Source organism: Anarhichas minor, unplaced genomic scaffold, assembly GCF_050575085.1.
Source record: "Anarhichas minor isolate MPS153535 unplaced genomic scaffold, ASM5057508v1 ptg000014l, whole genome shotgun sequence".
In the NCBI taxonomy this organism is placed as follows: domain Eukaryota; kingdom Metazoa; phylum Chordata; class Actinopteri; order Perciformes; family Anarhichadidae; genus Anarhichas; species Anarhichas minor.
In genome coordinates, this window is record NW_027466460.1 from 9,635,691 (window position 1) to 9,659,980 (window position 24,290).

General features: G+C 43.6%; 1 protein-coding gene across 6 annotated transcripts in view; it reads right to left on the reverse strand.

The window, feature by feature from the left end:
- The window catches only part of gab1 (GRB2-associated binding protein 1), a 47,875-nt gene that overhangs the window by 11,354 nt on the left and 12,231 nt on the right, over positions 1 to 24,290 (reverse strand). For 2 of the 6 annotated variants that reach the window (XM_076091390.1, XM_076091391.1), the window contains exons 3-7: positions 6,100 to 6,228; positions 5,291 to 5,456; positions 2,145 to 2,364; positions 1,895 to 1,987; positions 761 to 1,446 (exon numbers count right to left, since the gene is read on the reverse strand). In XM_076091390.1, the coding sequence (XP_075947505.1) occupies positions 761 to 1,446; positions 1,895 to 1,987; positions 2,145 to 2,364; positions 5,291 to 5,456; positions 6,100 to 6,228 (1,294 nt within the window). Of the gene's footprint in view, positions 1 to 760; positions 1,447 to 1,894; positions 1,988 to 2,144; positions 2,365 to 5,290; positions 5,457 to 6,099; positions 6,229 to 14,472; positions 14,665 to 15,668; positions 15,810 to 24,290 lie in introns of those variants that run through there. The other 4 variants (XM_076091392.1, XM_076091396.1, XM_076091394.1 and 1 more) reach the window with 3 other exon arrangements.

The following is a 24,290-nucleotide window of genomic DNA, read 5'->3' on the forward strand; positions in this document are numbered from 1 at the left end:
GTGTCCATACTTCAAAAGTGTCTTTCTTCTTGTCAGACAGTTGTGTTCTGTCTATTTTAAGCCTTTCTACAAAGGGTGCTGTGCATCGATTTAAAATTGCTGCTATAAATGTAACATTTTATAATTAGATTTGCTTCTTTTTTTTCGAATTATACTCAACTCTCATTATAAAACGCATCTCTTGTCTACACAGAATATCTAATTCGTATGATTTTAGTAGAATCTTCTCTTGATTTGATACACAGTGGAAGTGATGCAACAGAGGGGATGCACTTGTCCACAAGTAAGGGCATATGAAGATGATTCCTAATGTATATTGCCTGCATTTTAATGTTTGAGCTGAGTATCATAACCACAAACCAAGGCCTTAAATCGTCAAGACATCTGCAGGAAACTCTCTGCTCTGTGTTCAGGTCTGATAAGCTGATAAGCATTGTGACCAGAACAGAGGAGTGAGGGCCAAAATAGGGATTGAAGGTAGAAGGAAACCTGCCAAGAGCTCCGGTGGTGTCATCCATCAACAGAATGTATAAAGAATACCAAATGCCGACATAAATGTTGTGCAAAAGCCATATATATACAGCTGATACAAATGATCACTGCACTTAAAGGTCAAGAAGTTATGGAGGAAAGTGGCTTTGTCAATGTGTGTGTCCTATCGAACATAACATTTAACTTAAGTATTCTAAGACCATAAAGCATAATTTCTACTTTCATAGTGGTTTTCCAAAAGCATAGGAAATCTCTCCCCGACACAAACCTTTGCGGAGGCGCGAACAGTCCACAGTGCCAATAGTGTTGCTGCGTAAAGCCTTATTCCCAGCGCTAGTAGGCACACAGTAGTTTCCGTCCGTCTCGGACGCTGAGCGAGGCACGAAATAGTTGTCCGTAGGTGAGCGCTCGGCTGGGGGTGGCGGAGGTCCTGAGGTGGAACTGAGCGAAGGCTTGGGTGGTCTGGGAGGGGGTACTGCATCTCCCCCGCCCTCTGAGCCTCCCACACCTGTCGACGCTGACAAAGTGCGGGGCACCTGGTAGGTACAGTTTGCGCCAGGCGTAGGTGGAATATCGTAACTGATGGAAAGGTTGCGCATCTGCGACTCCATCGAGGGCTTCCGTGACGGCGTGTTGAAGACGTACAGCTCGGAGGCATCCCCGCTGTCCGGGTGGGCCACGGGGGAGGAGGCGGACTTTGGGAGCAGCACAGTGTCCTGGGAGTAGCTGCGAGGGAGGTGGTACAGGCCCGCGTCTGTCGATAGAGAGGCACAACGCGATGGAGGCGAGTCGTAGATGGAAGAGGCGGAGGCGGGGGCCGGGTGCTGTGGGAAGAAGCCGTTGTGCGAGGTGTGTTTAGCTGAGGAGGTGGAGGAGGTGGGCGTGCGGTGAGAGGGGAGGTTGTCATTCAGGTCCGTCTCTGAAGAGGTAGACTTGGAACACTCAGCATGAGCTCTAAAGGAGACAATATACAAATACACCAGAGAATTAAATATCCACGATTGATTTTGGCAAGCAGAGAAATCCACTCAGTCAAGGTAAGCCTTCACAGCACTGTCTGCAAGCCACGGTTAGTAACACAACGTTATAAACAGAGACATCTAGTCACTAATCTCAGCACCTCCAGCTACATTAGCATCTCGTTTCTCAGAAGATGTCGGGTGAATATCTGTTTTCAACATGCAGGCAACGAAAAGTGTTAGGTAGAGGACAACTCGGTCTGTTCTGATCTACAAGGATCAGACAAATCCAGCTCTAACATTCATCTACAGGAGGCATGTAAATCTACAGCTATGAAGTTTTTGGAGTGTCGCTGTTGATCTGTCTTGTTTTCTTTTTTTAAACACACGGGTAGCACTCCACACACAAGCAGGCAGTTCCAGCTGGATGGCTGGCCACTCACAGACTAGCCTGAAGAGGAAGCGTCTTGCTCTCACACTCCTCCAGGAGCAAATACTGCTGGTCTCCCTCCAATGGAGAGTGACGCTGCACTGAGCTACACGGCCACACAGCAGAGACAAGGACGAGAGTGGCAGTGGGTTGGAAAAATATACAGCGAGCAGCTTGTGCCACAGTGTAGCACTCCGGCAAAAAAGTGAATACGGAGACTCGTATACGTACGATAAGCGCACGTTGACGCAAAACAAACTCACCTGTTGGGTTCAGGCTTTTTGCTCTCGCAGTTGACGAGCCACAGGTAGTCCTGGGGCTCCTCTGAACTGGACTGAGAGTCCAGGTGTCGCACGCTGACCGGCTGGTATGGAGGGGGCACGCTGGACAGCACTGCTGGTGGACCGGCGATATGTGCCGGGTGTGGTGGGGTGTCCACCACCAGGCCTCCGATGGCTGACTGGTGAGCAGCTTTTGCTGCCTCTGCAGGAAAGAAACAAGAAGGCTGTTTACGTATTATCTTCTTTAGCACAGCAAACCCCAAAAAATAAAAAATACACCGCTTTTTGACAGATGACTATAGAGGAGGTGGGCCACTGCTGCTGAATTAACGATCACCTGCACTAAAAACAGAATAACTTAATACACTTTTATGGAGCCTACAGGGGGTGCTATTTTGTACAACAAAGGCCACTAATTCATGAACTGGACCGTAATCAAGTGATTAAATTGATGCCAAAAGATGAGATGCCATCCAGATCTGTCTATGAATGGCTGTTTAGGCTTACATGTTGTTCAGTGGCTTTGCGGCTATTAATGAGGGCAGCACAAGGCACACATTAGAAGATCACATTCATTCGATGTAAGGCATCAGGATGATGGAAGTCTGAAGGATCCATCAGTTCTTTTATTTACTTTAGCTGGACTTTCTTTGGATGCATTTCAATAAATCCAGCGGTCATATTGGACTCATTTCAGTGGGCCAATATATTTCATAGACATCTCATACTGAATTTACTACATTTGTATTGGTCCTATTTTAAGCATTATGCTAATAATAATAAGCACATTGTTGCATTTTTTGTTAACCTATGGCTCCAACTGAACCCTCAGTCGTCCATGAAGCCGGGCCCTGCTCCTGCTGCGGATCTGTAAAGCCCAGTGAGTCAGTGCGGGCGATGTTGATGACTGATGATATTAAGCAGAAAGTAAACAGTAAGCTGTGTTTGCCGATGTCAACCGGCTGAGTAAACTTGGACCCAAGCTGTTTCCTAGCAACCCAATTCCACACCGACACTACATCAACTTTACACCTCGATAGCATCTGAACCTGAGCGGCCGATGTGTGTAGACTCAACAACACGAGGACAAATCTCAGATAGCTCTTTAGAATAGCTCAACCGAAAATCAACAAGCCACAAGAATCCAAAAAACTCACTTCCTTCTTGGGTGGAAAATAACAGGGAGCAACCAAACCTTTTCAAATAAAGCGCGCTGTCCAACTTTAGGGGAAGGACATGATATAGATGTGACATGCGTGATATTTGTGTGAGAAGATTCCCTGAATAACACCGTCACTGAGAGCTAATATCAAGTTAAAGCACACTCCAGTCATCGCTGTCAATGTACGTACAAAAAAAAAAAACATCACGAATTAGTATTTTCATCCTTCTTTTCACGTCCCGACACACACATATACGCATGAAACCCACTTAGAAGCACCATTTGTCCGTGAGCAGCCTGAATACGGTGTTTGCCTTCAGAATCCCACACACTCCTTCTCAGACAGCATTTCCTCAAGGTCTCTGCTTTGTCACACAAATACCAGAGTCCTTTTCAAACCCTTCTGCTCGAGCTGATTGTTGCACTGCACGGAGAGCCAAGATGGCTGATGCGTATGCTCGGTGAAATATCTGTATTCATTCCGCATCTTTCTACTTCTTTCACAGTTCTCCTCCCACTCTCTTCTATAACCGACATGGTTTTCTTTTACACAAGGAAGGTCCCCCCTTTCTCTTCTTTAAAAGGTCAACTTCTCTCATCACAGTGCATCATTTGCTCCTCTGCTCACCCCCCCCCCCCCCCCCCCCCGTTTGTTTGTTGAAGCTGTGAAGTGGAAAAGGGGAAAATCCCCTCTGCTCATACTCATCTTTACCTCCTCCACTGTCTCTCAGAGCACTCCTAATGTTCCCTCCTCTAATATCAGGCCGGCCATGAAGCACTCCAGCGTGGCCACACACACGACAGAACGCCGAGTCGGGTCTCACACGCAGAGGAGTGAGAGCGAGCGCCAAAGGGAGAGCCAAGGACATTCTTTTGTAACAGGAACTGTGAGGAGGGCTATCTGCGAGGAGTTTTGTCTTTAGACCCACTTTCTCCTTGAATGGGCTCACTGTTTGTCGGCACATTAGGGTTTTAACAGCCAGTTTCAATAACTGTGTTGAATAGTGTTGTCGGGCTCGCCCTGCGACACCAGCCATGTAACAGACGTGGGGGCATAGACGCAACGCTTGTGGAGCAGATGACCTCGGAGGAGCGTAATCGGTGACTCGGTTGCCAAGTTTGAAATCCCGGGTGGCGTGATATGTCAGACAGCGAATTAGTTCTCCTCACATTCAAATGCTGACACGTTTAGTTGAGGGGGGGGGAGATGCAAATAGCAAAGCTTGCAATTAGGCTCGAAGACAGAGGACAGAGAGGGAAACAAGAGAACGCAAAACGAGAGACAATGAGAACCAGATAAGAGGGAGAGAACCAAAGAGGGGCAGTGAGACCGAGAGGCACACAATGACTTGATTATACAGTATTGGGGACGAGGGTAACGTGAGATTTAACACAACACATGGATCAACACATGGATCATTAGACCTCTGCTGAGAACTATGCTGAATAGAGGCCCTCTGGCACATTCAGCTAGTTCGCCTAACTCCTTTAGAGAAAGAGGGGCAGATATTTAAGAGGTAAAACAGTGGCATGAAATAAGAGAGACCAACCAAATGTACAGTAATTAACTTGTGAGCGAATATGGAATTGTTAAGAGTCTAGAAATATACTTGCTGACTGCTGGTGATGAAGCTGCTACACAGCAATTCAGCTTTTCCTCTATTTATGCACATTCATTATACAAGGTGTTAATGCATGAGAAGAGCAATACCGTATTAAAACACACAATCCTTACTGTGGAGTGAGGTCAATAATATAACTTTTAAGTTGTTGTTTTTTCACATATGGTAATATCATAGCGCTGGTTACTGTCATAGTGACATCATCAGGTGGTTATACGGTTGACGGATTGCTCCAAGGATCTCAGAGGATGAACGTTTCCCGTTTGGTATTTTATCATTTTAGCAATAAATTAGTCAACAACAAAATGATAATGTGTGGTTAACTATCTAATGCCAATGCTTACCGTCATCGGTGGGGTTAAAACCACAGATGTCGCAGATGCAGCGAACCCACTTATTCATCTCTTCTTCGGTGTCAGCCACCAGGTAGAAGACACGGTCGATGGTCTTGATGTCGAATATGAAGCTGTGCTCCAGGTCCTTCTTGTTGAACGTCAGCCCAGCGTCCACCTGGAGCGGTAACAAACAAGTCGCAGTTTAACATGACATCAGTCACGAACAAATATATTAACAGATGTATAAACAAAGTGATGATTTACAGCCAATGAAACATGTATAGATAAATAGTAGAGCTGGAATAAATAGCCCTTCCAAACATTCAAAATGTTATTATTTATTTTACATTGTTATTGACATCTATACCAGTTATTTTCAGAAAAGCAAACGATTCAAATTGGGAAATAAATGATTGTATTTTTATTTAAATACTTGGGAAGTTAAACAGGTCATAATTCCCTCTCAAATATCTATTTTGCTGTGAAAACATCCGATTGAGTGTTTTAAATGTTTTTACGGTTTTTATTCACGGCTTATATTAGACCTGCAGTTGTGACAAATTGTGAGCTTTATGAAATATGAGGCTGACCTATACAGTCACCGGTCATGGCCGAACTGCTGAAAACCATGTGGTTGAAAAATGTTTGAACAATTCACCAGTCCCTCCGTATGACGTAAAGTAAAACCGCCTAACGTCACGATGACATGACGGGCATAGACTGCGATTGGTCAAAATTGGACTACATTTAATTTAAGAATGAATCATACATTCAGACTGTTGGAGACTGCAGGCTGATAGTATAGAGAGGAACCATACCTGCTCACACAAGTTGAGATCAATCACGCGGATGGGCTTCTTGGCATGGTCATTCTTGTAGTACTCCAATACGTCTGGGTCGCCCGTCAGACGGCCACTGCGAAGAACAAACCACCGCTTCTTCCATGCCTGCAGGGAGAGAAACGAGGCCAAAGGTTATATGTGTGTTCTCACAATGACTGCTCCATTCTTGCCCGACCGCTGGCCAAATGCTGTATTTTTCCAGTTTAGCCAATGTGTCCCGGGCATAGCTTGTGTCTCTGTGTGCACTCTCCACCAGCTGCACTGCCCTCGCTGAAGAACTCTCAAGGCCAGAGGCCCGCAACCAGAAATATGTGTCTGGGATGACCAGAACAAAAGACGCATGGTTTGACCTCGCACCATGATTGGGGTGAATAACCAAAAGAGAAACTGGGTATTTTCTTTCAAATGGGATTTGTTGTCTGTGAGGAAAAAGGTACCACAAAGCAGGGAAAGAGTTTAAATTCAGGCAAAGCAGACAGACAAAAATAAAAGCAATCAAGTGAGATCTACGACTTCATTTTGGGTACATGAATAAAAGGACAGTTTAATAATAAAATCCTTATCCTAAAGAGCATTAAAGAGATAGACAATAAGAACCTTCTCTTATCTGGGAGAATTTATTAAATGTGATTCATTACTGAATTATTAAAAAAGGCCCACTGTGCCACTGAAATTGAAAATACAGAGCTAATTAAATCATGGCAGAAAAAACAAACCATAAAGCTTGAGAACTTGTTTACATCTCACGCATAGCAGTCATATCATGTGTTGTTGTTGTCGTTTAAAAGATGTAGGTCAGTGAGAGTGAGAAGCCTCTTCAGCCCTTCAAAAGCAAATACGACGCCACATTGTTCTGTTTCTAGATTGCGTTTCCCACCTCATGGTGTTTGTAGTTATATTTAGAAAACATACCCAGCAGTGATTCATATAAATGCAGACTCAAGAGGGTCACGAACTCTCGATTTTGCCGAGTCATTGGAGTCAGGCTGAATGTTTTTGTTTTACGGCTCAAAATATGCTCTCCACAAAATACTAGCAAAAGTTGTCTGCGCATATTTGCTGGATTTGATCATAAGATAAGAGAGTTATCCAAAAATGATTCGCTCCCCTTTGTTGCTGAAGCTAGGGGGAAGTATGTATGGACGCTTTGTACAGGTTTCACCAACCGAATACTGTAGTACTCGACCAGAAATCAAATAACTGATCGAATACCAGAAACGTGTCCAGTGCCGTTTGAAATGTTAGTAAATGATAGACAAAGAACACAAACAAGCGGCACAGAGATCAGACAGATCAGGAAGCAGACCAACCGAGTGCGAGGAATGCGAACTAAAGCTTTTTTGTTATTGTTTTTGGGGTACGATTTTGTCCGTATTAACAATGCCGTGCATGTGGGGTTTTTTTCATCCCGTAGCTGTTTTTCCAACCACAGGGTGTCCTTTGTTAGAGGGCCAAGCCCCTGCCTGAGACAGCATGATGAGCATCAGACCTTTCCCTCCACAAACAGGATGAAGAACAAATTGAGGATCTGAACAAGAGCCTGGCTTTTAAACTGCAGGCACACGGACATACAGGAATCACATACAAGAACACTAAAACATGAAATCACACACACACACACACACACACACACACACAGTCACATATAAAAAGAAAACAACTCACATCCCACACTGACATGTTGCACACACACGTGCAGCACATGTTTCAGACAGTGTAGTTCAAAAGGACAGCGTTATATAATCGCAAACACACCCACATAGTCCGAATGAGGCTTAAACCTATTAAACCTACACGCTTTGAGGCAGGCCTCCTTAAATACCAAATTTAACCTGACGTGAATGTGCTAAAACAACAGTGATGTGTCTGTGTTGGGTTGGTCGCACAAAGGCGGTGGGTGTGGAGAGGGTCTCTCTCTCTCTCTCTCTCTCTCTCTCTCTCATGACAAAGCAATCTTGGGTCAAGTTACCCTGTGGGGAACAGAAGGACCGAGAGCTTGGGTTACAGCGAGGCCAGGCCCGCCCAGGGTGAGAAGTTGACAACTGGGGAAGTTATGCTGAAGACAAGAGGCAAGTGAGACCTGTTTAATCAGACTGCCTCGCAGTCATTGAGGAGGAGTTCCTTGTAAAATTCATGAGAAAACAACCAGTTATTTAGAGCGAAGAGACACGAACCAAACAGAGGGCGACATAAGATACACACGCTGATACGTCACAATGCATTTAATATTTACATTTTGATATCTGAGAAATACTGAATGCATTGCTTGGTCTGCTCTTTGACATCGACTTGGTGGCTGCAGTTTCTGCACAACTAAAAATGAAACGGCTTTAAGAACAGCACTTGACAATACTGATAGATCATAAAAATGTGCAACTATAAAAAAAAGGGGCCATAACAGGAAGAATATGGAATGAAAAACATCAAAACATTTCATCATGTACAACAAAGAAGAGATTAATATAGCAAGACAAAAGATAAATATATCAAATTGACTGCCCCAAACAAATACGACTATAAAAGATGCAATGAGCCAAAATTAGTACAGCCAGGAAATAATCAAAAAGATAAGAGAAAAGAGGATGTGTGTACAGCCGTTCAGTGCTGGGGCAAGACAGCCAAAATGCATTCATCTCAAAATAAATGAGAATAAGTTATAATGTAAAAAAAAAAAAAAAAAATGTAACTAAAATGTTATAAGCAGCGTTCTTCGATTCAAAGAAGAGAAGAGAATCTGCATGTTTCTGAAGTGCCACATTAGCACGCTCACAGACACGAGTGGTTCTGGGATGACAAGCTGTGTGCTAGCTTGAGCATCTCTCCTCCATCTGTGGACTTTCACACAGCTCTCCTCATGCACAATTATACACACTTGCACCACTTGATTCGTACCACCCATTCGGCACCAGACACATGCATTAAAAACAAAAACGTATATAATGATGCAAAAAAATTTAAAAACGTATCCCAGAGTCAGAAACATCCGTACTTGACATGCATATGGACACGGGCTTCATTTATATGCTCACAAGACAACAGGAAAGGGGAAGAAATCAGGTTAAGACAGGAAGTCAGACAACACATTTACATGCAGTGCAATAACTCGGTTACTGTAAAATCCACATTTGCGTGCAGCTGGTCAGTAATTCGATTTCTCCTCTGCCGTCCACCATGTTTTTGAACCAATGCGGGCAGATTTTAAGTGCGTTAGTGATATGCACTGCAGCCTGAAGTGTTCCTTTTTCTTTTTTTTACTCAAAGCGTTTGGGCTGAGAGCACAGTGGGAGAACAAGCACTTGTAGTGAGACAACACACAGTTTGTATTCCCTCATGTGCGAATGTGTCTGCATTTAAAAATCTACAGTTCAGCTGAGGGAACTTTAAAAAAACAGTAATTTATCTTAGAATTTGTCTCACTTGTAGTTGGACTATATTTATATAAGATGCGAGGATGCACCACTACGAGTAACCGTCTTGCCTTTCATCCCTATGATTTGCTCTTACTATGAGAATTTGTCATGCATGCACACTCTTGTGGCAGACTTGTTGAAAACCTGCTCGTGTGGTCAAAACTCTTTCCCTTGTTTCTCTCGACTAGATTTTGTCAATTTGACCCAGAATCCAGACAATAAATGTGCCAATAGAAACACATCGACTCCACCAATTTCCACCACAGTCACATCTCTTTGTGTGTGTGTAAACACACTGAATATCAACAAGACAGAACCCAAACCACACCAGAGTACTTTGAACCCAATGCCACAAACAAACAGTGGAACAGTGTTACCACATACTGAGTAGTTGTCCACCGTTACATACCTCCCGTCAAGGCTCGTGAAGAGCACGATGAGGCATCTAGTCCTGCTTTTCTTTTGTGTATTCCATTGTGTCCGGTGTAAAATGAATGGCTAAATCCCACCTGGTCCAGGCCAGGGTCAAGTTAATGACTGACAGAAACATACACATCCATTTCGAGTTTTCCTTAATCCACCGAATGATTGTGAACCGTTTGGCTCACTCAACAATCACAGAGCCCACTTCGGCTTGTAGGAGTCTAGTGTTCATGGGCCCCAGGGTTGGGAATGGGACGGCATGGGACGATACCGGACTGGGATGGTGGGGGCTCCCCTAGCATGGCAGCTGTCCCCGCCAACCCCTCTCTATCCCCCCCCCCCCCCCCCCCCCGTTTCTAGTGTCTTCTGATAGGGTGAAACACAGGAAGACACCCTCTATTCGCCCACCCAGGACCTACAGCCTGTGGGGCCAGACAGAGAGGGCATTGAGGGTCTGACTAAGAAGATGACCAGGGAAGGAAGGGTGGGAGGGTTGAGGGGAGATGCCAACTGAGTGGAGTCACGCTGCCGTCAGAGGCCTTCTGACCCAACATCACTGGAGCATGACAAAGGCAAAGATGGAGAGAGAAGTAGGTTAAGTGCGTAAGCAGGGAGAAAATACGCACAAATAGAAGATTTAATATAGCATTATGAGCTTATTTGCTTACTTAATGAGCAGTTGATATCCCCCTCGTGTCCGTCTCTACGGCCAGCAGCAGTAGTCAACAACGGCTATAGCGACAATGCAAGTGTTAAACTATTCCTTTTAGACACTGGCTGGCATCAATAGAGACATTATCGCCAAAGCCATGTGACTATTCTTAGAAATGTCTCATCTATTACAGCTCCATAGCCGACATGTTCAGCGTCTTCTCCCCGTTGACGGACATCAAAGAATGAAATGAGCCATAGCATTCCCACACCAGACTGTCCTACTTGGTAACATGCCATGCCAAAATCCAAACCAGGAGAAGTAAAGACATGAATGAGACAATATGGCAGCGCTGCATGTTGATTAATGACTTGGCAAGACTCCTAAAGTGCAGTAAGATGTGAACAAAAAGACAGTGGAACTGAGCTCTTATGTTTTAGCCTGCAGCTGCTAAAAATAAGTGTGTGGCCAAATACAAGAGTTTGATCTGATCTATTAGTCTAAATGTATGAAACTAGTTTCTGGTGAACCATCCTGCAAACACCACTCAAGCTCCACCAACTCCGCTTTTACTGCGCTTAAAAGGCTAATTGTGCTTCATGGTTTCGATAGATTAATGCGGCCTAAAAAGCCTTTAAGTGCACTAATTACTAATGCACCGTCATCGCAGGCTGTTAAACTACATACTTAAACTCATCCTCCATATCTCTAATGGTACTGAGACAGGCCTGTGGGTTACTGCGTTTCTGCAGTAGCAGCAGTTGGGACATTAGACTGTGTCTTCAGGATGTGGACAGGTCTCCCCCTGACACTGCTGTTGGACAATGAGTCACAATGACAACAGCGTCATTCGTGTTTCAACTGATTCATGTATGCCAGTCAGTGTTAGTGCAGGCAAACATGTGCCCGCTTTGCACATTACATTCAATGGACCAACGACGATTGTCGGGCATTTAAAAAGGGACACTAAATAGATTGCCAACACTAAATCTTAAGCGTTGCATTCGCACATTCACTCTCACTGTGAAACAGCGACGCTTTTATGTTTACTGCATAGGCAAGTTTACAAGCTAGTCTGGGTAACCTATGACTTCATAGATTGAAATGTTTCTGGTATATGTGCTGCTGCAGCTGCAGCATGTGCACTCACTCAAGACAACCGCACAGACAACATCCAAACATGCCTCCAATCTACGTACGTTTTTTTGCAATAGGAGGTTAACGGAGAACACAGAACACATTCTAGTCCTAGAAAGCATACAACCAAATAAGCATGGCTAAGGGAAGTGCACAGCAAATATGCCACATCATAAATCCTAATATATATATATAGGCACTTAGGGGTCCATGCTTCTTTTAAAAAGGCCGGCATCCGTGTCTCAGTATTCAGTTGAGATACACGGTCCTTGCACCGATGGCGAAAACAAAACAGCAAGATAAAAAATGAGTGTTATGATAGAAATCAAAAGCGTTGGCTCACTCTGGGAGGAGAATCTGTGCGTGGTTGTCCTATAGTGCTGTCAGAATTGCATCAGCGATTTTGTCACAGCCAATAAAAGCTACCAAATTTGAAATTCATAGCATATCTAGTACAATACAATACAACACAATACAAAGGAATTTGTATTATTTGTATAGTCTCTGCTGATTTCACTTGGGAATGCACTTAGTGTCATTGTTGTGCGTTCCCGAGTGAAATCAGCAGCACAAGCCACTCAAAAGAAAAAAGGCCCCGGTGCATTATTCATCTCTATCTACAGTAAATCAGTGGTTTGAGAGCATTATCTGAGCCTCTCACCCATTATGTGTTAGCATTAGCTTAGCTCACAGAATCTGGCTGCAGAGTTAGCACTTAGCAGCCTGCGAGCGGCCGGGGCCATCTGTCCCGTCTGAGTGGGCTGTGGGTAAAATGACCTGCACCCCAGCTGCACTGACTCATCCCGACTGGGACAGCTTCTCCGTTTGTCCCTCAGAAAAACACAGAGGAAGGGACGGGGGCGAGGGAGAGACGGGGCGCAGATAGAGCGCAGGGTGAAGACGAGGGAAGGAGGGTCAAGATTTTGGTTGATAGCGGAAACAAATGAGTACGTGGTATTGTTTAATCTGCCAGAAATCACAACCAGATGACATTTTATGGACACGGAGAAAACAGACCACCTTTTTACAGTCAGTTGATATGAAATGAAAATAGAAAAAAAACTCTCTCTCTAGCAGGAAATTAAACATACAACAGTGTGTCAATATCTGTGTGCTCTTCGGGGAAGTCCAATTAGAAGGAATGAGGATGCTTAGAGCGAGCTGAGAAAATGGGAAGTAAGTATCAGGCGCTGTGATTTTAAATAGAAAATGGAAATATGACATTCATGACTTAGCGCTACATCAGAAAGCAATTCATTTTATTTTCTTTGTTTTCAATTTTTAAAAAGGCTTCAGCTGTAAACATTTAAGCAGGTCAGGTACCTAAACAAATTGTTCTTTAAGAGTGAATATATTTAAAGGAAATGTTTCATAATTAAGGAGAACTCCGTGAAATGTTACACAAATCACGGACTGACTTTCAGAGAGTGCGTGTGACATTTTCAATAATCTTATAGCAAACACCTGGATATTCAATCGCCGCATTTGCTGGTGAAGAAAAGTAACAGAACTACAAAATATTGCCATGACACTGCAGTCTGACCCAAATGCAATAAACAAATACGCAATCTTGTAGACCGCAGTGCTTCCCTTCGCCTCACTATCGGGACCGTAGGACTGTGCTGAACAAAGGATGTTCCAAGAGAGGAGTGTCAAGAGCGTCAGAGGTTTTGGCGCTCACAGCGTTTGTGACGAGGTCTGGAGCAGGAGAAGGAGGGGGGGGGGGGGGGGGGGGGGGGAACAAAAGCTCCTCTATGCTTAGTGTCGCAACTTGTATAAATCAGTCTTTGTTAGCGAGACGTGACTGGGATTTTTGCTAAACAGCTATTTTTACATCCTTGAGCGCGAGAGAGGGCAGTTGACGTACAAGTAAGAGTGCACGGCCTTTTTGGCTCAGTGAGGCCGCTCGGTCCAACGTCATCGGCCCTCCGCCTGCTGGAAGGAGAGGGGACTTCCATGAAACATGAAACATGTACTTGCCTGAGCAGTGGGCGGTTAACAGTCAGCCGACTCTACCGCCAGCTTCTGACACTCCTGCTGGAGACTTGTTAGATAAACCCAATGCACTGCTCGACCTGACATGAACAACATCCACAGCCGGTGGGAAGCTCAGTATCTGATTCACAACAGATGAAGTGAAGAACCGTCTGGCAAACACCACCTTATCCCTCCATATGCATCCAAACCGTGTTCTCGATTATTCATCTATACACCAATAAAGATTAGGATCCAGCATGCAAATGTAAAGCTTAGACAGGCTATAGATATCTCTGAAGGTTTTGACATCTCCATACTTAACTATCTCCATTTGGTCCATTTCAGGCATCAAGCACTGTGTGCTATTTTTGCAAGCATGCGGTTAGTTCACATTTAAAGTCAAAGTAAACTAAACCCAAGCAGTCACAATTGAACCGGTAACACTGGCTATTTATATATAATGCTCTGCCTTTTTTTTATTTTTTTTAGGTAGAGAAATTGTGTAACTGGATCCAAAATTGAATGGAAATTGATAACACACGCTCAAAACAAGCTTTGGTGAACTAATAAGCACTTTGTCCTGATCCCACAGCATCGGTACCAACCTTCATGCCCAAACACTAACCGCCAGCACCAAGACTGAGGCAGAGCACCACAAAGCTCGACATAATAAAAAAAAAGACTTCAATATTCCCATAAATGTTTACAGATCTCCTGTTGAAGAACGTGAGTGGACAACAGTGACCCTACCTTGCGAGCTGTATATCCATAGGAGCTGTTTACTTCAGAGTCTCGTTTCTGTAACTGACAGTGAGTAGAAGCGATTGCTGCCTGTTGTTTGTTGTTGTTGTTTTTGCGCCTTCTGACTTTATCACGTGCAGCCGTGTGTGTGTGAGGGTCTAGTGTTCAAGACCTCTCCCTCCTCTGAACTTCCTGTTCTATGTAATCAGGTTGTCCCAGACCCTCTTAACTGCCACTGCTCTATCAGAGAGGGGTGTGGGGAGAGGAGAGACCAAAGAGCGTGCGCTAAGTTGACAAAAATGTGGTGAGAGTGCACCCCAATAAAAAAAAACAGTGAAATGTTTAGCAATGAAGTTATTTTATGTTACAATTTGGCTCTTTTTTTCTTATAATTGTGGCCACCAATGCTATACATTACTATTAAATTCCAAAACCACAGAGATGCTGTGACTCATCACAGTGTGACTGAGATCATACAGGTTTTTAACAAGTCCAGTTTAACCAAAGTACACACTAAATGAGGGTTAAGCCTGTCCGGCATACGTACCCTCTACTCTTAGACCTGCGATCATTGTGGCACGGTAAACATCCAGAGACTACCTGGACTGTTCAACGGCCTTTGTCTCCCGAAATGACATTGATTTAGAATGATCTTTCACTGCGTTATGCCATGCCTGACATCCTGCTTCAAGAGGAAACGCAGCACATTAAGGAAGTAAAGACAGCGTTTCATGGGGGTTTTAAAGCCCGTCTCGTCTTACCACTCGTGTTGCATGTCTTAATGGTTCTAATGCATCCCCGTCCCAAGATTCCAGCAGTAAAACATTCCTTTCTTCATTCCCATTGCTAATCAAAAGGTCTATGCAGCTCAGAGTTATTGACAAATCACTTTCCTTGTATTTCTCTTCCCAGTGTTGCATCTGAAGGCTCCATCCCCGTCTCTGGATCGGAGCCTTCCTCTGCTTCCTGTTAGAGACTTTATGATTCTGTTTCCCATCTGCACTCTCAATGAAAAAAAAAAAGGTCAGAGATGCCACAGCATGGACAGCTTCCTCTACATGCCCGCTTCACAAAAAGCTCTCCCTTGGCAGCCGGGGACACTTCTGCTAATGCTGCAAAGACAGCTAGTCAGTGACTGGAGGTCTTTTAAAGTGAGGCGATAACAAGGGCTTACAGAGCGCAGGAAAGTGTAAGAAAGCTCTTACCCAGACTTCTGTCCAATATTAAAAGGCACTGATTTGCGATCCTGTCCTCTGCCTTTGTGTTCTCTCGCAGCGCGCATGTTTGATGGTCGCTTTTATTTTACCATTTCAGTGGCAATGATGTGCTTTTTATTATGTTGCTCTAACAAAGTGCAGCACAAAAAGCAAGTGATGTTGCCGGGCAGCCTGAAGGAAGCTAAGTCATGCATGAAAGCTTTGCAGACTGCACCTTTCTGCATAAACAGAAGTACTTTTAACTACTTTGTAACCCTAACCATAGCAGTCTCAAGCCCTCAACAACAGAGGTGTAGAATTATTATTATTGCTCAGCCATGATTTGAATATTTCCACATTGAATAACACTAATGAGCTATTGTAAAAGTAGTCCTGTATAGATACAATGAAAACAATTGACAAAAATTGATAATTAAGAAATCTAAAAGTCTCTTTTCCTTGCACCCATAGTAGGATTGAGGCCGAAGACAACAGAGGAAATGCACAAAGACAAATAGAGTGAGGACAAGCTAAAGATAGGACCACCCAGGCAAACAGCAACACTAGCTTAGGTGTGACTGTGTGTGTGTCCGACTGAACCCGCACATGTCCATCTGACAAACGCCCACAGAGACAAAATTGTAACTCCCCGCTGTATCTGAACTTATCAATTATCATGTGTATCCACCCCATCGCGCTGCTCCCATGCGAGAGTCAACCTCTTCCTTTCTCTCTCTCTCCAAGAGAAAACAAGAACAAATCTTTGTTAAACTGAAACATCACAACCTCGCTTTGTGTGCAAGCGCCCCATCTTCCCACACAGGTCAGAGACACAACAGTGAGAATCTCAAGTCTCGATTCTTCCAGAAGAGCCGAAGCTCAAGATCCAGAGTTCCTAAGAAACGAGACATCCATTTTTAATGGACTGCAAAATGACTAACCTCGCATTAACACAAGGCCGTATACGCTTGTATGTGCTCCTAATTATCCGTGTTCTAGTTTTGCCTTAATCGTCACAAGAGAGACGATCAAGAGTTAGACGAAGTGACGAGTGACAAGAAACACAAATGTAGCGACGGATGTTAAAAGGACCGTAAGAATCAATGATTTACAACGGCTCCGATACGTCCTCGTTCTGTGGCTGCACATTAAGTCAGTACACAGCTGGGAGATGTAAATGTAAACTAAAAGGGTTTATGATCCATCTGGTTGAATCATCTCCTTGAATCATATTCAGAACAGGGGTGACCAACATGGACAAAATTAATATAGCAATTTCTTCTTTTCTTCTTGCTGTGCTTGAAATCTTGTGGAAATATTAAACTTGTTATCGTGCATTTAGACGCAACGGTTTTCCTAAAAAATGCGATTATATGAAACAACTATGAATAATACTATTGAATTATTCCATAACCAGATAGCAAGTTAATGGGCTTCTTTACAAACACCGCTGCAGCAATGTGAGACAGCTCGAGCCTCTGTGCCGGGCTACGAGGCCAAACAAGTTAGCTCCGTACCATAAAACAGAGCAGTTGTTTTATGCAGCTGGGCAGATGCTATGGAGGCAACACTGGTGTGTTCCTATTTTGCTGAAAAACTGACATCTGCCATGTAACGTAAAGACGGTGTTCATATGTTTTTATGTGTGATAATGATATTACCGAATGCTTCAAAGTCAGAAAGTGAGATATACTTTTCCTAACACCAACTTTGAGCAGCTGAGTCTACAAAAGCAGCTCCTCACTGAGAGTGTAGGTTACATCAGCATGCTGGCATGTAGGCTCATCAACCGCGTATTGATCCATAAAGGAGCACCGATGATCAAAACGAGTCGGTTTCTCTCCCTTCTCCGTCAACACAACCCCTCGCTCTCTCTCTCTCCCTCGATTTGCCATCTCACAGTCGCTCTCTTTCATCTGCAGCTGTGAAATTCTCACCCAGTCAGGCGCCATCTGACCCCAGCCCCGACGATCTACGGTAACCGTCCAAAGAACACAGACCGTGGTAGTCATACTGCTATCTCTGCAAACAGCGCACACAAAGACCAACATTTTCATGAAAGACCGTCTGAAAGGCGAACAGGTGTTCCTAATTTATGGGCTTTTCACGTGTGACCTGATTACAAGACGATGTCGTGGTTTTTCCAAAACTATCTTACAAGACAAAAACTATTACTACCACAAGTATTCAGAATGAGACCCTGTGTTCAGGACTACTACACAGAGGCCCATTGTGGAATCATTTAACAAGGTTTAAACTGTGATCAAACTTTGGCTTTTTCCACAAAACTTTCGACAAAAACTATCTGCAGAGGAAATAGAGACGCTTACCAAAGTTGTCAACAGCAGGTATTATATTCTCTGCTTTGTTGGAAAGGTATCTCACCGGCCAATTCTATGGTCTTTTGCACCTTTTCCATACATCCCAGGACCACCGTGCCGCTGTTACTCCAGTGTGTTGGATAGCCGAATGTGTAATCGCTGTCGTTGGCGTACACTTTCTCTTAGGGCGGGACAGGATCTCTCAGTCAAGTAATAATTCCGTATCATTCATTAGAGTATCCACAGACTGAGGGAGGGATGGACCAAGAGAGAGGGTGAGTGAGCGGCAGAAGGTGGGGAAGATGTAGCAGAGGAGAGCGCGACGAAACGAGGGACTGCGCTGTGGCTGAGGGCGGCAGGTCTCGTTCTCCTTCGGGATGGATCAATCATTTTTCTACCAACCGCATTTGACATCTGCCACCTCCAATAGCAATAAGCCCCCCCCCCCCGACAAACACAGCTACCCCCTGGCCTCTCTACGCAGCTTTCGGACAGGTTAGGTTCAGACTTAAACCCTGCGCACGGGGTGAAGCATTAACTCAGTGGAGAGCAGGTTTAAACATTAACACAACCTCACATCATGTATGAATGAGGGAGCGTAGAAGCATCAGTAGTCACACATAATGAAGGAAACTGTTCAGCAGTCACGGTGTTAGCCTTCTTCTTCAACACTAAACCAGCTACCTCTCACTGTGTTTTCCAGGAAACATGGGGCTTTGTGAAACACAGAAGTGGAGAGAAAAAAAAAAAAAAAAAAAAAAAAACACACACAAGGCAAAATAACATCCTTTGGTGGAAGTTTCCACTTTGTTAGCGCTTTTTATCTTCCTGGTCATCTGTTCCAGACACACACTCTGGGCAAGAAAGATTTCCGCTTTTGCCTCTGTGGTTGTGTTTGGGGGTCGGTCGGGAGCTAACTTTAGAACCTCTTCTATATTAACATTTACCTAATGCTGCAACAGCTAATGCCTCGTATGTTCAAGTACTGTTGCTATGTATGCTTTTAGTAGACAAAGCAGAGAGCAAATCACATCTGTACTGTGAAATCACAATAACCACATTTTGTGATTTGCTCACATTAGACAGGTTTTTTTTTGTCTGACCTGTGTTGGAGGAAATGTGACGTTATTTGTGAGTGAGATGATTCTCTTTATTCTAAAATGACACTAAGCAACTAACTGCATACGGTATACATGCTGCAGCACTACTCCACTGAAACAACAATCAAATGTATATGTGTATGTTTACACATTTCACAGATGGACAAAGGTACTGATGAAATATTTGCTTGACTTTATGCAAATAAATTGGTGACATTCTCATCATTTCCAGAAATACATGTGATAAAGGCAGAAGCCTACATTTTTATTTTTGTGGAGAATCCACTCATCAACCAAGAAAACAAATTTTGCATCAACATATTTGTATTCCAACCATACCAACCTCGGTTTGAGGTATCTCAAAAAACTAAAGCCTTTTTGGGGATTTGCTCCTCTACTGATGTCCTTGTTTGTAGCCGTTAGCCTCTATAAAAAGAGTCAAAGGAGAAGGATATACATAGCGCAATCAACCTATTTTATAACTAAAGACACGTACCTCGTGGGGCCACAATTTCTGGCAACCCACGTGCACGTACACTGCCAATCGTGTTAATTGGAAAGACTGACCAAGCCACAGATACCACTGCACGGGTCTACAGTGAGGGGCCCTGCCATCACAATATGCATCGATACATTGCACAGCTCAACTTTGAAAGAAACCTCGTGCTGACCTGCATGTCATAAAACTCACGTAGGAATCAGTGTCGAATTTTGTAATATTCATGCTTGTTTTTTTTTTTTACGTTAAAGTGCAACAGAGTGGAGCTAATTATGTGGCACTCAAATGGCTGTTTAAGAGCCGTTGACATGCCGGTAAAGGGCTTTTATTGTGAAATAAGACATAATGAATATCTCCACAGTCAGGTGTCGGGAATGTTACAATAATCAATCAAATACATTGGCACAACAACACAGCACTGAGCCTGCCACTAACCATAAAAAACAAGCGTCACCTGATTGCAGAACAAAGGCTCGGAGAGAAGACGAAGTAATCACAGAATGAACTTTGCTCATTCTTTCAGGCCACTGTGGCCTCAAGATCTCTTATTCAAAAATGCAATGTTGCAAACATTTCAACGTTCTCACGCCAGAGCTGTCACTGCACACGCTGGAAGTGGTCGCACTCATGGCCATTTCTTTGCATGGCCAAGGCTCTCACTTATCTTTATACGATTTATTATTTAACACTAAGGGTCACTCATACACTGCGTTGTAACCATTTGGTTTAATTCCGATTGCATTCCTCTATGATTCCCTTCAGGATTCATCTGTTCAGCTGTAACATTGGATCAATGCTTTTGACAGCCCGATGCCCCCAAAACACACCATTACGGTGGTATTGAGGTTCTGCGTCATCAAATTTCCGCCCACTTCCTGTCTTCCATATTTTCGCCCCAAACACTCCACGCTGATGTTCAAGAAGAATCGGTTTGACAGTTAAGTCCGTCTCTAACCTTCTGCTGAGAGAAACGAGCCAACAGCGTTTGTAAACCCCCTGACAGAGACAGTTTTCAAACGAAGATTCTAAACGACAAGCTTGCCAATTATCGAAATGCAATTCGTGGCCCTTTTACCTGGTTCTGAAGAGTCCAAGCAGGAACATTGCGATAGAAGCAAGGTAAGCAAGCTGCTGACCGGCCACTGTTGTCGAGTGAGTCTGGCCACTTTCCTGCCTACCCTGCTGACTTCCCTTCCCTCCTCGTTACTCCGTCAAGTCTGCAACACCCTGCTCCAATAACCCCTGACCCGCAGGAAGTAGACACAATGGACTGAAAATAACACACACACCACCTCCCCTGGCAACAACTGCCCACCCCTACCCCCTATTACACACCACTTCTCCACTACAGCACACCTACAATACGCCGGCCCAGCATAGGTGGGTAGAACCAAAAATACCAGTAACTACTCAACGAGCTGTGCCCACAAGCTAAACAAAAAAAGAAAGAAAAGTGCACCATCCCACGTCGAATTCCCGTAGTGGCTTTTGATTCACTCCTGCACAAGTCAGGTCCATCCATAGTATTATAAATACGGTCCTTCTGAGATATTTTAACATCAGATGCTTCAATAGGAGCCTGCAGCTCTCCGTGAAGCAGAAGGTTTCACACTACAGCCGGTAGTGGGTTGAGCGCAGACTCGTGATGGTTCCCACTGCTTCCTGTAGGGGAACCACTGCATGAACAGCATCTGTGGGTGAGCGTGCGTGCGGACTTACGTGCGTTTATGTGCGAGTGTTTGGATTATACCTTTAATGAGGATGTGTTCAAATCAATTTTCTTCGCATGCATTACACACCAATTAAGCAACAGAAAGTGTGGTTTGTATATTCTAAGGCTTTCTGATTGATTACAATTCAATAAGATTTAAAAAAATAAAAATAAAAAATTGGTAGTAGGTATACCTTGTTAATGTTGTCAATAGTGTTAGTCCACTCTGTCTGTCTGTGTGTGTGTGTGTGTGTGTGTGTGTGTGTGTGTGTGTGTGTGTGTGTGTGTGTGTGTGTGTGTGTGTGTGTGTGTGTGTGTAACCCAATCGTTATCCGTGCAGGGAGCAGCAGCAGTCTAATCCAATCAGTCCAATGAAAATTATTACAAATTGCATTTAGTGGCCAGTGAGAGGTTTCCTTAGACATGATCTAATTACCCCCTCTCCGGCTAGAGTCTATCCACTAGGAAATGGACTGAGATGCCATACGGGAGATAAGGAAATGGACTCTGATACGCACTTCTGTGTTGCATTCAAAGAAGTGGCCCCTGGTTACTCAGCAGAACAGGAGATGAAACCGCACACTTTAGCTTATTCCAGTCAACGAATATTGGAAATGATCTAATTAACAGGGAAATGAGTGAATGTCATTAATTCAGGTGCTGCTTTAAATTATATTTGACTATTTTTTTTTTTTTAATTTATGATCAGAAATACAACACGCTTCTTCTTAGTACTTGCTTTAACCGAGTTTGGCGTCCTGTTCTACGAGCTGAGCTGTTGAGCATGCCGAGGCTTGTTGAGTCTAGGAAGACACGCCTCCGTTTTTCAAGCAGTCCCCAGAAACCGGTACGCACCTCCACTCTCTTGTTGTCACATTCAGATGATACCGGCTTCACTTTCAGTTGAAAGAGAATGTGCGTGGTGAGAGCACATACCTCAGAGGCTGTGCGCTGCGTGTGTGTTCATGCGATTCCCGCACAGTGATCCACATTCAGGGAAGAATGTGTGGAATCCCTCGTGCACAGTCGCTTTAAGCCAGCAAGGGGAACGATGCAAAATATTTTTCCAACTAAGTCATTACGCAAACGGACCAAAAAACGATGTCAGCATTTAAAAAACATTTCAGCTGTGGGTTGGCTTCTGTGGGTGTGTGCCTGCATGTCTGGAGGTTTGTTCTAACAGCTTGCACTCACCAGCTCTCATTGTATCAAAAGGTGTCATTTTCTAACCTTTTCAGTGTCTGAACTATTGTGTTATTCAACCAATTACATTTAATACATTTGTGCATTTTACGTTTGCTGGATAACGCATGCTCTGTTGCCAACAGAGAGGCCAAAAGGACGGTTTTGGAACCACTGTTGACATAAACATAAACTGCTTTTAAGGATGTATCTACTTTAAAATGAAATAACCTGTAAAACCAAACACAAATCCCAAACGAAAGAGCCTTCACCACAACATTCCCGAAAAAGCTCAAAAGCACACAAAAAAACGAGCCACCAAAGACGGAGTGATATGTGAACCTAAAGCTGCAATATTCAACTTCAGAGGTTCAATGACGCAAGGAAAGACGACATAATCGATAATCTGCTGAACTATTAAAAAGGTCCATTACGTCCATTTTCAAAACTCATACATGTTATTCCTATGGTCCAAGACAGTTCAAATATATTAGTAAACATGAACAATTCTCAACCAAATCCAAAAACTACAATGCTAAAACTCAAATTTGTGATGTCATCACAAATAAAGTCTGGAGCTGCTCCATAGATAATGAATGGGAGACTGACACAGACTGTTTGCTCCTTTATACCCAAATGAACATTTTATTGTAGTGTTCTCAGTTGTGAAACAGAAAATGTACCCGTATATACTTTACTACGTATATACATATACTCAGATCATTCATCTGGGTGCTCGTAGTGGCATCTATAACATCTCTACCAATTTATTGTCTATGGAGCAGTTCCACACTTTATACTTGATGACATAACAAATTTGAGTTTTAGCACTCTAGTTTTTGACTTTTGAGATATACTCCTCTGGTTTCTGGCTTTGAGAGATAGTAGCTCATGTTCACAAACACTGATTGAACTTTCTCGGGCCGATAAAATAACATATTCGACTTCTAAATTTAGGTGGTGTTCCCCTTTAAAGTGGAGCTCTCGAAGACTTTCATTGAAATACATGTCTGTTAAGTCACTATCTATTGGTGAAGAGGGCCCACTGATGAAAGTATTGTAATATCTATATATTTGAAGTATTAGGGTGTTCGTGTCAACATTCCTGGAAACTTTTCTCCATTTAACACACACACACACCAAAATGGACCTGTGCACCTAATCCTGAAAAGTAATGTAATAGAAATGTCTGATGCAGCCCGGGACTCTAAGCTCAAAAGGATTGTCACTTTAAGTGTGTATATAACCTCCTTCGTTTCCAAACGGTCCAGTATATTCCCACCAAGTTACATGACGTATTCTAATGCTTTTAATCGGATTGTTGGGAGAATAAAGGACTGTATAAACCCTGCTAGCGATAAAGATTGCAATTGTACAGCAATACAATACAAATCAGATTCTAATAAGGCGCCTTCATGACAAGCATACAAATGTAGTCCGCACACAAGAAAGATCTCCAAAGCACACATCGTGTCGAGGCAACATGTGCTCCATCCCTTAAGTATCTTTCTCACTTTCTTGTAATTCATAGTTATTGCTCCTCCGGCATGGTGAAAATGCACTCACACAGGCTTGTGGTGGCAAGGGGTAGAATCCAGGTCACCAATCAATACCTATTACCCTGCAGAGTCGGAAACAGCATTCAGCTAAGGACGTGGAGACATGGAGGGTGAGCATCCGTTATGCACATTGTGCTTAAACCAGCAGGCCCAGTTTTTCTTCACTTTGTAAAAACACGGATAAAAGTCAAAACATAAACAAAAGCATTTCTCTTTCTTTTTTAACTCTTTAAAGACAGTTTTCTTTCCTACTTCACAG